The 15,930-nt window shown below is 45.3% G+C and overlaps 1 protein-coding gene across 1 annotated transcript in view; it reads left to right on the top strand.

Moving 5' to 3' along the window:
* LOC134948686 (rab GTPase-activating protein 1) overlaps positions 1 to 15,930 on the top strand; it is a 437,656-nt gene that overhangs the window by 263,701 nt on the left and 158,025 nt on the right. Inside the window, exons 11-13 of the mRNA XM_063936842.1 lie at positions 9,244 to 9,318; positions 9,596 to 9,721; positions 14,222 to 14,365. Of these exons, the coding sequence (XP_063792912.1) occupies positions 9,244 to 9,318; positions 9,596 to 9,721; positions 14,222 to 14,365 (345 nt within the window). The remainder of the gene's footprint in view (positions 1 to 9,243; positions 9,319 to 9,595; positions 9,722 to 14,221; positions 14,366 to 15,930) is intronic.

Consider the following 15,930-nt stretch of genomic DNA (forward strand, 5'->3'; position numbering starts at 1 on the left):
GAGCACGGAGTTTACGGGCTAACATTCTGCCAGATTTATTACCTAGAAGATAGAATTTTTGTCTCATTCTATTTAATGCCGCTTGGGTACGAGCAAGAAGCAATTTTTGGAGTTGGCTGCGAATATTGGAGAGTTCTTTTTTGAGGGTTCTAGAGGGATTGGCCTTGTTCCGTGATTCGAGATCTATCAATTCAGCTTCCAGTTTCGACTGTAATTGGAGGGCTTGTTTCTTGAGGGTGGCACCAGCTTGGATAGCCGCGCCACGAGTAACAGCTTTAAAGGCACACCAGCGGTTTATAACGGAGGTGTCTAGAGAGGAATTGGTAGCTAGATAAGAATTTATGGAATCAAGAATTCGTTTTTTGGAGAGAGGATTGGTTAGGAGATAGGGGAAAAGACGCCACTGTCGAGGGGTTTTTTGGGAGTCAGAAAGGTTCCATTTCCAAAAAACCGGGGCATGGTCTGACCAAGTGATCGGTAAAATAGCGTTATCTCTAGTTCTCTGGAGAGACCATTTATCACATAAAATTAAATCTATCCTAGAGTAGGAGTTGTGGACTGAGGAGTGAAATGAATATTCTCGCCCTGAGGGGTTATTGGTCCTCCAGATGTCGAAAAGATCGAACTCCGTGAGTAAATTGCGGAAAGCTAAAGAGGGGCCGGATTGAGCTGAAGGGATGGGGTGGGAGGGATGACCAGATTTGTCTAGTTTTGGGTCCAAAACTAAATTATAATCACCCAAAACAACCAGGGAGCCCTTGAGTGATTTACGGATTGTGAGAAACAATTTACACAGGAACGGTACTTGGTTAGAGTTAGGGGCAAATAGGCAAACTAGTGTAGTGGGTTTGTCATCCAGAAAACCCGTAAGGATCAGGTAGCGGCCACTTTTGTCAGAGATTTGGGAGTGGAGGACAAAGGTAACTTGTTTGCTAAAGAGGATAGCCACCCTGTTACGCTTAAACGGGCCATTTGCGTAGTATCCCACAGGGAAATTACTATTTTTAAATAGAGGGGTTAGCAGAGGAGAAGTGGGTTTCCGGCAGTACGACAACATCTACGCTGTGTTGGTGGAAGAAAGATAGGGCCAGTCTGCGTTTGTTAGGTGAGTTCAGTCCCTTAACATTAAGAGAGAGGAGGTTCAGCATTGAAAATGTATGTCAAGGATGAGAGGCAGATATCTATACTGAACACAGTAAATGCAATTGAACCAAAAATCAAAGTACCACGTTAAATGGAGGATAGTAACGAATCTGGAGCTTGGTGGGGAGGGAAACATACGGGGGGGTCAGGATGAAGGGTTTAAACTGGGGAATAAGGGAGTGAACAAAAAAAGGTTCGGTGGACCTGCATGACTACTGCAGGGGAGGGAAAAATTTGTAATAACTTGCAGTAGTATAGAAAAAGTTGGGGGCGGGCTGACGAAGCAGGCACCGCCACTCAAATATAACATCTAGGAGAGAATACAAACATGTTAAACTAGTCCTACGGAGCTGTAGATGAGGGCATAGGGGGCAACAACATACAGACAGCCAGGAATAACTCCAATAAGTTGCATTTCCCCTAAGTGCAAAGGTAAACTAAATAACAGTAAATAACCAGCGTAGGGTAACAGATACAAAGTAAAAGGTGAAAGAGTAAACCTGTAACATATAGACCAGGATAAATGTCAACACTTGGAATGGGCTCTGTAATCAATGGAACCTTCCCCTCACGGTAGGGGGGAAGAGGTCTATATCTTCAGAGAATCAAAAGAAATTTGAAAGGACCCGGTATTGTGACCAGGTGGTTCAGACATTCGACCATTCTTGGCGGATAGAAGTAGTACGGGATGGTGCGGATGGCTTTTGAACAGTTATGTCCCAATCCAAGAGCAATTTGACTCCCGCATCGAGAGAGGAGATGGTGTAGGTGGAATCCTCATAGGAAACTATTAGTTTGACCGGAAATCCCCAACGGTAATGGAGTTCATGGGACCCAAGAGCAAGGGTAATAGGTGTAAGGGTACGCCTTTTCGCAATGGTGGCAGCGGAGAAGTCCTGGAAAATTTGAAGACCCCCTAGGATGTCTGAATTTTTGGATTCTCTTGCAGTTCTCATAATACGTTCTTTAACCGTAAAGAAATGCACACGGAGGAGGGTGTCTTTAGGAAGGTCAGAAGAGACGGTGCGTGGCCTAGGGAGGCGGTGAATACGGTAAATCAGGAGCTCTGCGGTATCCGCAGCGGGGAGGAGCTTCTTGAAAAGGGCAATGGCATAGGGTTCCAATTCAGAGGTAGTAACCGAATCAGGGATGCCCCTGATCTTGATGTTATTGCGGAGAGATTTGTCTTCCATATCAGCTAATTTAGATCGAAACTGGTCCAGATCCTGCTGTTGGTGGTCGTGGGAAGTGATCAATTCGTTATGGGAGGCGACAAGTTCTTCCACTTTACGTTCCAAGTGGTCGGTCCTGTCCCCAGTCGCCACTAACTCGGTCTTGACCTCACAGACAGCGGCGGTCAAATCCTTAAGAGAGTTCCGATTTAAAAGCAGCCAGGATCTGGCATAGGGATCTCACAGTCAAGGGCGCATCAGATTCGCAGTCAACTCCTGATACCGCGAGTGTGGATGACAAGACACTCGACACCACAGGATCTGACATGGTGGGCGGAGAGGAGATGCTCTGTAATGGGGAGATTTGGAGGGGTTTCTGGGGGGGGGGGGGGGGGGAGATTTTGGGAGGCGCCGGGTCTTTGTTCTTTTTGGGAGGCATTTCTCGTGTCTGGAATGTATCTAGATAACAGTTGAAAGGTGCACCTATATGGCCAGGTCCGTCAGAGGATGGATATGAAACAGGTATACTAAGTCACATTGGCAACAAGTACATGTCGATTAGGCAAACATGAGTGGCGGTGCGAGAAGTGAGGAACATTCACATTGCGGACTTGTCACAGCTGTGAGATAAGATGACTGCAGAAGTAGGTAGCTTGAAAATATGGTGGAAGGAATAGACGTATGAGAACAGGACTCGGGACTATACCACAGCAGGGATGAAAGCGAGCTCTGTAGAAATAGCAGGTTAAATGGTGATCGCCGACCTCCATCTAATGGGCCTCTGCCAGTGCCTTGGTGGTGCGACCTGGTGGAGTGGCCACGTGCCATCACGGAGCCCTCCGGCGGGTGTCAGTAAGGCAGTCCTACGAGGGATTTAGCTATCTGAGCCCCTGTAGCGCTAGTGTAGGTGGGAATGGTTGGGGCCACACATCATTGTTGATACCAGTGGGAGCAGACAGGGGAGAGCAGAAGGCGGCCCTCCACGCCGCCAAGGCGCATCCAGCAGAGCAGCGCTGCAAATATAGGCCACGGCTGCCGGGTCCTGAGGGGGAAGCAGCAGGCTTAAGCTGCAGGATGAGCCTCTGACTGCGCAGGGCCACAGGGGGCAAGTGGTGAGGTATACTAAGGAGGGGGGGGTAGAGGTGTAAGGAGGCAGTGGGGATTATGGACCTTGCGGCAGGAGCTGTTGCAGACCTATGACACTCACCCTCAGTTTAAGCTGTAGGATGAGCCTCCGGCTGCGCAGGGCCACAGGGGGTAAGTACTGAGGTATTCTGAGGAAGGAGGTGTGAGGAGGCAGTGGGGATTATAGACTGTGCGGCAGAAGCTGTGCAGAGCTATGGCACTCACATTTAGTCCGGGTGCAGCAAGATGGCCGCCGGCAGGAGCACAAGCAGAGAATGACACACTGCTGCTGCGGCTCCGGAGGGCAAAGAAGGGGATCCTCCTCCGCACAGCTGCTCCCAGGGGTCTGAGGCAGGTAGGGGATGGTGAGAGAGCCACCACAGGGGAGAGGAGAAGCCGCCGCGGGTCCCGATACGGCCTCGCTTCGATCCCAGAGCTCACCGGCCGGGAAGGCTCCTAACTCGAGGTCCCGGCTTCCGGCGAGTGACCAGGCCGCAACCCGCAGGGACAAACGTCCATATCCCCCGGCTCCGCGGCGCCAGGTCACTCGCTGCAGGGGCAGGCAAGCACACTACAGGGGGTATGCAGCGTCAGGGAGATGTCCCAAAACTGAGGCTGGGGGTGCAGTTTTGATGTAGAAGCGGGGGAGCACATTCACTGCACGTCCTCCTCACAGCTTGCCAGGCCACGCCCCCCATGCTGTTTGTTTTTGCAGGTCTACACTAGAGGTTCCTGTTGGGGAACCAGTGGTATAGACACCTGGGGAGATTGGGCGTGTGTGATACATATCAGTAGTTTTGATAAGAATCTTTGTAAAGGTCCGTACACACGGAGCGATTTTGAGTGATTTTACCTTGAACTGGCAGTAGGCGATTTTTACTATCTGTACCAGCGATTTTGACTTAGTGTGCAACCGATTTTGGCCATGGGCGATTTTGGCTATGGGTGATTTTGACTATCTCATTTAAACTTTTCCAGCGACATAGTCGAAATTGCCTTGCCTGCACAGTCTATTTTTCCTAGCAATAGCGATCAGGCGGTATGCGCATCGCGATCGCTCGCTGTGTACACACGAAGTGATCTGCATTAACTGTCTTAGCGATTTTGACTGTATAGTCAAAATCGCTGAGCCATATCGCTCTGTGTATACACACCTTATGAAGACTTTGTTCTTGCGACAACTAATCATTAGAAAGCAAGCATAGTATCTCAGACCTATTATTATTATTATCCTTTATTTATGTGGCACCACAAGGAATCCCCAGCATCTTAGAAAATACGTAAACAGACACCATACATACGAACAAACCAAGAAATAGAGTATTACAGTACAAACATTGCGGGACGTGGACTATGAGGTTTATTTACATCAGCAGTTCTAATACAAAAATAAGTAGTGCTGGCTGAACCCAAAGGTTTGGTGCCACTGTTTTCAGTGGGGAGGAGATCATGATACATCATTGCTGCAGTCACGCCAAACAACCCCTTTCGATGCACCAGGTTCCGGTAGACTCTGATTGCGCCATATGTCTTTTTTGTGCATTTTAGTTGCAACGCTAAGACGCACCAGTAGACCGTGCTTATTAATTTTATATGCAACACTTGTGTATACAAGCCGTTAGTGGACTCGGACGCTCATTTAGTGCACTGTACACACTTTAATGTCAATGAGCTACATTCTGTATAAACTATTCACACAGTGATTTGGCATCCAGGAACTTAGGGAGGAGCTTTTATCTCTCCCCATTATACTTAATACTACGGGATTTGGACGCTCACATATCCCTAACATCAAAAGACCATACTGCACCTGTAACACGTTCGTTTGCATCTGTATATGCTGTACTATTTGCGTCTGTATTATATATACTGGTATATACTGTATGACATACTGTAGCATAATGTAGCGTAATGAGACGCACACCAGTAAAGTAGTTCTTGCGCTGTAGTTCAGTATTGTATTTTAATGGAGGCCACATGCATGCGCATTGGTGATTTTAAAAAGCGACATCTGGTGGATGATCTTAGGTATTACACTCAAAGGTAACGCCAAACACACTGTGCGCCTCCCTTCGACTAGGCGCGCCTCCTTGCGCCCAGGCACACTGCGTATGCCCGATCACGACTAACGCCTTAGCCAAGATAACGGAGGACCCATCTGTATGTGTGCGGCTGAGTTTCTGAATCAGTATACAAAGTATTGTATGCAGTGTAACTGTGTAGTAGCCACAGCTTTTTTCCCAGATAAAAGTTCCATTTACAGACTCTGTCGCACACAACATACATGTGTCGCATAAATTAATCCGCTCAGTCTCCTGGTGCGTCCTATCGCATCCCGTTGCGACTAAGATGCATTCCTGGTTAAAAAACAAAACAAAAAAAACAAAAAACACCAGACGCTAACATAGTTGTATGGGACCTGGCAGTTCACTTGCACCAGGAATCTCACGCTGCATGGCATATTGAGGCTATATGTATGAGGACACACTTGTATAAGTGAGGGAAGAGGACCCTGCTTGTGAGAGCTTACAACCTAAAGGTGAGTTGCAGACAGACATGGGTGACACGGAGAGATAGGGCCAGTGAAACTGCATCCAAGGACACAGCCACTGGCTTTGGCATGCCTCTGTTTTGAGTAACACTCTCCATCTCCTCCTCCACACACCTGCAGAATGCCCATGTGGTGTCCAGGGCAGTAAAATCGCAGCACATGTCCTAGTGCTTGTTCAGTCCCAAAACCATTGGTCATTTGCGACTGAATCAGGACTCTATACGGGCCTGAATAAGGCCATATGTTCATGGCTAGAATAAAAAACTGGAGTTAGGAAGACTACCAGATCCTCTATATCTGGTTATTCTTACTACAGATGTGAACAACAGAGGCTTGGATGCACACCTGCACTTCATATATACGGGGGGCGTTGATTCTCTGTAGTAGCAAAGAGGTCCACCAACCAGCGATCCTGAATTTTTTTTTCTTCTGTAAGGAAGTCTCTTCTTCAACAAATAAATAATGGCACCCTTCTAAACTGCTTTACTGGTTTTAAATGCAGAAATTCACATTAGTGAAGGGAAGAAATTGACCGTGAGAGGGGAAGAAAAGTTAGATAGGTACCACAGGGTAAAACTTAAAGGTTAATTCCTATATTCCTATGAAAAATGGCACAAAGACATCTAGTAAATATGGGGTAGATTCCATATAAAGAAAGCTTACATCTTATGCAAACAAGAGGACATCCTGAAGAGGGGATGAAGTTAGGATCTCGATGGTCACAATCTCGACTGTCACAATGCTGATGAATCCTTAAGGTATCCGGTTTAGGGTTAGGCTGCGGGAGGAAACGGTTAGGGCTAGGCTGCTGGAGGGAACTGTTGGGGTTAGGCTGCAGGAGGGAACAGTAAGTTTAGAATACTCTCCGGGATCAGTTGGCATTCATACTATCTGCATCGTGACCCCCGGTATCCCATACCCCTTGAGAGGACTACAAGCATATTCAGATGGCAGAATGAGGATGTCTGATTCAAGAGAGTTAGCACACTTTGTAGGCACTGGCCAGGACGACTTGCCCTGAAATACCAAGGGGTGGTAAAGAACCAATACATTTAAAGTGTGATCATGCCTTTGTCCCTGAAGTTGCATGGTTCACACCATTTCAGAAGCTTTTGTAGAGTGCACATTCAAAAAATGCATTGCAACCACCTCTTGGGCAGCATGAGTAGGCACCACAACTGGACATGGTGGGTGTGAACAATCTAATTTGCTGAATAATGTTGAGACCAGCTTGTGAATGGTTCTACCCACAATTATAGTACTTAAGTTGTTCTCCTAAGACATGATTGTACAGTGCCTTGCAAAGAGAGTACAGAAATAAGTGTTTAGACAATTTCATAAATAGATTGTCGGATAAAAATAAATGTGCATAATCAAAAATAGATGCAGCAGAGCTTTCTACAGTTTGATAAATGTCATACAAGAAATACTCAGTAGTAAATTATTAGTACGAATAACAGTACATTGTGTGCAGGACTAAACTCTGGAATCTCATAATATTTTCATTAATCCCCTAGCAGTTTACGTTGGATTTTTTTTTTTTACAAAATAGATTAAACAAACATTTTAAAATGCTATTTTAAGGAGATGGGACCCACCTACAGAAGTACTTACATAACCTATAGATTTTAACCTCTTATATTCTAAGAATGAGCATGAATTGTCTCTTAAGCACTGCAGGAGATCAGATTGGGGGGGACGGGACAACTTGATTACATAATTGTTGATCCATGATTGTCATTAAGCTCTGACCCTTACAGTATAAGCATTGCAGAACTTTTTAAAAGGCTGGAAAAATGGTAGAGATAAAAGTCGACCTTCCACATAGTGGAACCTACAGACTCCTGGGTTACCCTTTCATTTAGAAGAGATTAGTCTCCTTTTTAAAAGGTTGTGATCCACTTGGCTGTTATTCTATGGTGAGCAGTCCAGGGATTGGGGAGAGTTATGACTGTGGCACATCTGATAATAAGGGGTGTATTTCCTATTCATTGCAACATGAGTCTTCTGGCAAATGGCCGGAGCCTTAGTAAAGATGAACAGTTGAGCAGGAGAGCACAATAGGTGGCTCTCCTTCCGTTTGATAATGCATAACTGTGAAACAGTGAATGTTTCTGGAAAACATAGTGGGCTTGCTTCGGAGTTACAGGCAAATTGGCCGTATTTCGTGCTCCGAAAAGAATGTTTATTTTCTTCCCACATACATAGTTGACCGCATCTATGCAACCACTCCGCCCCTCTCCATCCGCTGATAAAAGTAGCGGTTAGCCTGCATTTGTACCAGCCCAATACCAGGTGCAACAAATCCATCCTGGATTTAACTCTATATACTGTCGCTTGTAATTCCGTGTATACGGCCCTGATATGCCGTCAGAACAGTTATGTGAAAATGCCCAGTAGCCGCTCATTCAGTCACAAACTGAGATGAATCACTCATAGTTGCGTATGGTCGGCTCTGATGCATATGCAGGGCGAAAAATTGCAAGATCCATTCACAGAACGCACTTGTGTGCAACTCTGCACTACGGCTACAATTAATTGTGGCAATTCCCCCTTTTGCTGATGCCTGGGTCGAGTCATTGGCAAAATCTAATGTGTTGGAAATGCTTAATGTGCCGGTTTAAACCAAAAATTATCAGGGGTTCGGTATGAATTACCGATGGCCAGGATGCTGGCCGTCAGTATACCAATTGGCATCCCAGCCACCAGTATGCTGGCAGCGGGGAGAGCGCTAGTAAGCCCCTTGCGGGCTCACTGCGCTCGCCACAGGTTGTATTCTCCCTCTATGGGTGCCGTGGACACCCATAGAGGGAGAATCACCTACCTCGCTGGTATTCTGGCGCCGGCATTGTACTGCTGTGTAGGATTCCAGCGTCGGCATTGTGATCGCCAGGATCCCGTGCGGCAGTATGTTAACCGCTTCCCATGATCGGAAATGGCAAGTCAGCAATTTTTATCAAGTAGGATTTTGCTGACCTCTCTCTCCCACCTCCCTGACTAATTGTCGATCATCGGATCGGCATCGGCAGAACAGGGCATTGCTGCTTAGATGTACTGCTCGCTTTACACTTGTTTACGTTTTATTTCTGATCTTCTGGTACGCAGAGTGTAAATCAGATGTTATATGTGAAGACGTGGGATAGCTGCCAAGTAGAAGTGACATTTTGTATGAAATATCACACTGGCTGTGCTTGAAGTTTAGCACTTGTTTTAGGAAGTTATGACAATCTGTCTTCTGTCATGTTTTCTTAGGCTTATTCTGTATATGATGAAGAGATTGGGTATTGCCAAGGACAGTCCTTCCTGGCTGCTGTGCTCTTGTTACATGTAAGTTTATTTCTCACCTATGCCGATGTTTCCAGTGACTCCTAGTATATCGTGCTGTGTATGATCGACATTATTAATATGCGGGTGTGTGTGAAAGTGCAGATGTGATGTTGTCTCATACTGATAGCAGAGACCCGATCTGAACTGGCATAATCTTTGGGGTCCTATCCGTCTGGGATCTTTCGTGAAAACATGTCTGAGGAATAGCAGTAGTGTTTATGTTGAAGAGATCCGGCAAGTTTTACACAGGAAGCTTGACTTTTGTCTTCTCCCACAGATGCCTGAAGAACAAGCTTTCAGCGTCCTGGTCAAAATCATGTTCGATTACGGACTCAGGGAACTTTTCAAACAGAACTTTGAAGATCTGCACTGCAAGTTTTATCAATTGGAGCGCCTGATGCAGGTTAGAAAAGAATTTCATAAGGAAGTGTTACAATGTGACGCGAGCCTCCCCACACCTTTCATTCAGGTGAATACTAGCACTCTGCACCTGTCACAACCCGTGCAGTTCCTCTTTCCTACCTGGGGTGTCAGCACTGAGATACAGACCAGAGTGTGCTAGAAGCACCAGAGCAGAGGGCGGCACCCCAGGCAGGAAAGAGGAACTGCACGGGTTGTGGCAGGTGCTAGAATGAACACTAGGTTGGGGCGGGTGCGAATTAGATGCCCTGCAGGGCCTCCCCCAGCCCCAGTGACCGGGCACCGCCATTGTCCACAGCAGAATGGCACCAAATATGGAGGTGGCTACATAGAAGGTGTGACCCTCCCTGCACCCAGTGCTGCAATGTCTGCCCTGAGCAGCGAGGGGAGGACATCCTCAGCCCCCAGACAGCCTGGCAGTAAGCCGCAGCATCCCCCTCCCCCCCTGGCAGGGGGGGTGCTGGGTGACTGGTGAGAGGGGGCAGGGCAGGCCCTGTGTGACACCTCCCCCTCCTCTGTTGCTGCTGTGTTTTCCTCACACCACACTGCTCCCCCCTCCCCCCTCAGCATGTTCCTCTCTACCACTGAGCCCCTCAATTGATAGTGGTCCAAGAAGTCGTGAACCATGACATGAACTCAGAATAGACTTGAGAAGTTGTGATATACACCAGTAATGGGCTTCAGGATGCACTCAAGCCACACGACAAGGACAGAATGTCTACATATGGGCCAGGGTGCTGGCTAAACGTGGACTTGTTTTTAAAGGGGCAATCATGTACAAGGCTAAACCATACCTTGTACATGATTGCCCATTTAAAAAAAAAATCTGCGTTCAGCTGGCATCCCGCACAGCCGCCGAACTCCGACTTCATTAAATACCGCCCAAGAAATGTCTAAGCATTAAACTTATGGTTACTTAGGTTAGCATTAGGGATATAATTACATAAAAATCAATGCCGACATTCTAACCATGTTGACATGTTCAATGTTGACATAACTTACATGTTGATATTCTCTAAAATATTATGAACTGGCTGTACAGTCCTTGAAGTTTGTTGTGTTGCCCGTCACTGACAAACAGGCCAAGATGGCTTAGTCTTTGGTCTGCATGTACTAATGTAAAGTCCCAGTGCTAAGTTTTTGGTGTAGAGCTGTGCTATATTTAATATTCTTGTATTATATGTAATACAAAAATATTAAATATAGCACAACAACGTAGCACTCGGACTCTACTGTGGATCAATTCAAAAGCAGAGCTGATCATTGGCACCCCAGATCTGACCTAGGATTTTGATGCATTAAAATCATTTAACATGCAAGCTTAACCTCACTCAACCCAACTCCTCCAGGTTCCCAACACTCCAGTGCTTTGTGTGGTAAAGAGGCAAGGAAAGCGTGGAGAGCACTGCTTTCTTACATATGTCCCTTTTTAGATGCAGACTGAACTAAAATGGACAATATCCAATATAACTGGGAGATATGTTTGACATATGCAGATGTGTCCTCCATCGTTGCTGCAGTCACGTTAAATAGTCCCTAAATCGCGCCTAGTCGTGAGCACGTTTACTAACACTGGGCGTCTTTTTGTGCATTTTTCCAGGAAAAGGCATCTTATTCACATCGATATGGGATTAAGATGCACAAGCAGATGCTGCTGATTAAATTTATATGCTGCATGCCTTTATTCTGTGTGTGTATGCAGATCAGAATATACACATGCCGCATATTTTAATCAGCGGAAGTCTGCTTGTGTGTCTCATTCCCATAGTGATGTGAGTAAGGTGCACATTCAGCAAAAAAAAAAGACATTAGAGTTGCACGGGATGTGCCTGCTCCCTTACGCCAGGCATCTCGCTGTGCATGGCGTATTGAGGCTAGATGCATGAGAACACCTCTGTATTAATCCTCTTCACTGAACCCCCCCTCCCCCAAAAGAAAGGCAATGTTCACAAATCTGTGTTATACAGATCAAGCACCTTCTCCAGGGCTAATTAGTTAACATTGAGACGCCACTCAATTATGACAACGTTCTGGAGTGTGCCACATTATCCCATTCACATCCTCTGTGACTTTGGTGTGTCTAGAGCCCCCCCACCCTAGTATGAGAGGTACTAGAACTGCCCACCTGTGCCTAAACACCGAATTCCCCTGTTCCCGTACCCAATTCACATGCAAACTGTCACCAGCCAGTTTATGATGCATGTTTTTTTTGTACATTGATTACCCACTGTAGACCATCACATTACATCACCGAGCCCTTATAGGCTCCAACAGTATGGACCACATAAGGTTGATGAAAATGCGCTCCAGTATTCCCTGTATTTACTCCTAAAGATCTCTTGCTTATGCTGTTATGATATATGCTGTTATGATAGTATAGAGAGCACAGGGATATTACCATCATCCCCTAAATTTTAATTGATGTAGTCCTCTTCAGCTCATGGTGATTATATAGATGTGCCAGGTGTCTTTTATGTGTATTTTTACCCCAAAATGTGCCTTACATGCAAAGTGATGTGACTAGGATGTACCAGGAGACTGTGCTGATTAATTTGATGTGCAGCATTGTATATGTGTTTGTAACCAAGTTTGTATGTGTATCACAACGGAGCTTTGCATGGAAACATCTAGCGGACGCTGCAGCATAGCACTTCGTATACAGTTTTAGAACCTGTTGCACAAAGATATACAAGAGTAACATATCAGAAAACCTAACATACTAGTTCCTTACAGTATTTCTGCACCTTGGTATTACATACATAATATCTATTTTGTTGTGTATGTTCGCTATTTCTGTTACGCCCTACATACCAGCTGCAATCTCTAGTCTCTATTTACCTAACTTTGATAGCTTACGTTACTGAAATAATCACCCTGTGCTTGTCAGGGTATGCTTCCAGTAATACTGTATGCCATATCAGGAGCAGCTGGTGTACTGATGGACTGGGTGTTTCCGTGTCTGCTTATCAGCTTGCTCATTCACCCGCAAACATTCCTAGCTGCCTGGCTATTTATAGAGGTCACAATGAAGTATTACACTTTCTCCTAATAATATGAAAACCTTTCTTTTTAGCTCATTGTATGAAGCCTAGCGAGTGACAGTGTGCAGCTGCTGAGTATATCCTGCAGAAATACCTTGTGCTTGTTGCATTGTGGTTGTAATTTACAATATGCTGGACAATTTGCCATGTAAAACATTAATGTCCTTTAAAATGAGGGTATCCCACTGTATTTACTATGCAGTATTAGAAGATGTTTTCTATAAGGAATTGGAGATATAGATGTGGTTTGTATGGCCACAATATGAGCACAATAAAAATTTGATCATATCGGATTATCAGATATTTAGAAAAATACATTCGTACATGGGTGGTCATTCCGAGTTGATCGCTAGCTGCATTTGTTCACAGCGCAGCGATCGGGCTAAAAAACGGCAGTACTGCGCATGCGGCGCAATGCGCACGCGTGAAGTACGGGCACAACAAACGATGCAGTTTTGCACAGGGTCTAGCGATGCATTTCAGTCGCACTGGTTGCCGCAGAGTGATTGACATGAAGTGGGAGTTTCTGGGTGGCAACTGACCGTTTTCAGAGAGTATGCGGGAAAATGCAGGAGTGCCAGGAAAAATGCAGACGTGGCTGGCCGAACGCAGGGCGTGTTTGTGACGTCAAATCCAGAACTGAATAGTCTGAAGTGATTGCAAGCGCTGAGTAGGTCTGGAGCTACTCTGAAACTACACAAACATTTTTTGCAGGCGCTCTGCGATAAAAACGTTTGCACTTTTGCTAAGCTAGAATACACTCCCAGTGGGAGGCGGCATAGCGTTTGCACGGCTGCTAAAAACTGCTAGCGAGCGATCAACTCGGAATAACCCCCATGGTCTGTACTCTTCCCCAATGTGTGTGGTTACATATGACTACAAACAGGATCCAAGGAAGCTAGAAATGATGTGGCCACTCAGTCTGAGGTGTTGCTTGTGTGTGACCAGCTTAAGAAATTGGGGGGAAATGTGCTAAGCAGTGATAAGCGTGGAGAAATGAGCCAGTGGAAAAGTTGCCCATGGAAACCAATCAGCTGCTCTGTATAATTTGAAAGTATGCAAATTATAAGTGTTACTTCAATGCTGATTGGTTTCCATGGGCAAATTCTCCATTGGCTCACTTCTCTGCTTTTTTCACTGCTTAGTACATATTCACCTAGATCACTAGACATGGTCTAGTGACTCTAGTAGAAAAAACAATGGGCAGGATGTAATGAAGTCAGAGTTCAGCGGTCATGCTTTATGCTGGCCCACGCGGATGTTTTTTTAAAGGGGCAATCATGTACAATGCATGGTTTAGCCTTGCACATGATTGTCCCTTTAAAAACGTCCGAGTTCGGGCGGCATCCTGGACGGCCGCCAAACTTAGACTTCCTTACATCCCGGTATGTATATCTAGGGGGATAGTGTTTAATCCTGGATCTGTTTTTTCTTTCCGCCAGGAATACATTGCAGACTTGTACACACACTTCCTGGAGATCAGCCTAGAAGCTCACATGTATGCTTCACAATGGTTTCTGACGCTCTTCACGGCCAAGTTCCCTCTATACATGGTCTTCCACATCATCGACTTGCTTCTGTGTGAGGTGAGTACATTGCAGAATAATTTGCGCATGGTACGCCTTCCGGTGAAACCGCTTCCCAAACTGACAAATTGTGGCGTTAGGAAATCTAGTGACAACAACCTCCTGCTTGAACTTGGCCACCCACTTATAATATGTTACACAGGATCCCACCTTTCATCAAAGTGCCTGCAGTACAGGGCCATCTCTCGTAACTAGTTCACAAAGCAAGGTCTGTTCCGGTGACAGCTCTCCAGAGCTGGGACTAACTTATTGGAAAGTATACAGTGCAGATCCCTTGCTGTTTCTATTGGCCAGTGTACTTAGTCCATTGTGATAAGTAGTATAAAAAGTATAGTCCACCAGGGCAATTGCATTGCAGGACATACAATCTATTGGATGAGGTATATGAGGCCAGTAATATAGAGATAACTGGTATCCCCACAACAGCTGCAATTGTTGTGCTACAGTACCTTGTGTGTGAGGTACCCCTACGCGTTTTGCTGTTAGCTTGTTTATACAGGGCTATTTTTGCTTGTTATTTGCTTGTTTCATTAACCCCTCATGGTTCTGCTTTCTAACACTTTGGTGCTTTAGTAATATAATGAGAACATCTCTCCCTCCCATGGCCACTACACTACAAGAGTGAAGAACCTGTGAGAACTGTTTCCTCTCTAGACACTGAAGGTGTTCTCTATCCTAGACCAGTGTTTCTCACATCCACTCAGTAGGACTACTAACAGGACATGTTAGTTACGGTATACCTGAATTTTTTAAATTATTGAATGAATAATTTTAAAATGTCTACCAGTGGTACTACATATTTCACTCTAGATTCTGTGAGGAGACATGGGAAACATGTCCCTGAAAAACGCTGATCTGTTATATAGGACCCCTCCATTCCAGAGACTAAATTCTATTATAGTAATTATGAATGCAGAGGTCATAAGAGTAAAACCAGACGCAGGAAGTGTGTACTTGTATGAGCAATGCTAAAGCTTTAGCGCTGATGTTTGGTCCTGCACTGCCCTCTGCTGGGGAAATTCATAATAACCGTACATTCGTAGAAACAATATTCCTTTCACGTAGTGTCACAGCTTTTTGCTATGAGTGCTCATTCCCATCTTCATTACATTGCAGAACTCTAATTTCAGGAAAAGTTTTTGCAAACTACCTGTATAAACCATAGTAAATTAGTCAGATATGTCATTTTATTTATTATGAATGAGTCCAAATCTAAAATTACTCTATGAATATACTTGGCATAGAAATGATTGTGCCACGCGTGTGTGTGTGTGTATATACAGTACGTGTGTGTATGTGTGTATATATACTGTATATGTGTTATTACCTCAGTAGGGGTCCCAAAAATGTGGGATTTTGGATAAGGGATACTCAACCTGTAAAATCATTAAGTTTGGACTACTGTTCTGCATTACACGTTTCTTTGCAGCTACTCACCATTTCAACATAGGTACCTCAGCTTCCGGACAGGTCCTACCTCTTTATTGCATCCTTGGGGAGGAATTTAATTGACATTTGGGCAGGGATAAGTAATGAGCACTTGATGGATCTATTCAGTTTTCTCC

Source organism: Pseudophryne corroboree, chromosome 8, assembly GCF_028390025.1.
Source record: "Pseudophryne corroboree isolate aPseCor3 chromosome 8, aPseCor3.hap2, whole genome shotgun sequence".
In the NCBI taxonomy this organism is placed as follows: domain Eukaryota; kingdom Metazoa; phylum Chordata; class Amphibia; order Anura; family Myobatrachidae; genus Pseudophryne; species Pseudophryne corroboree.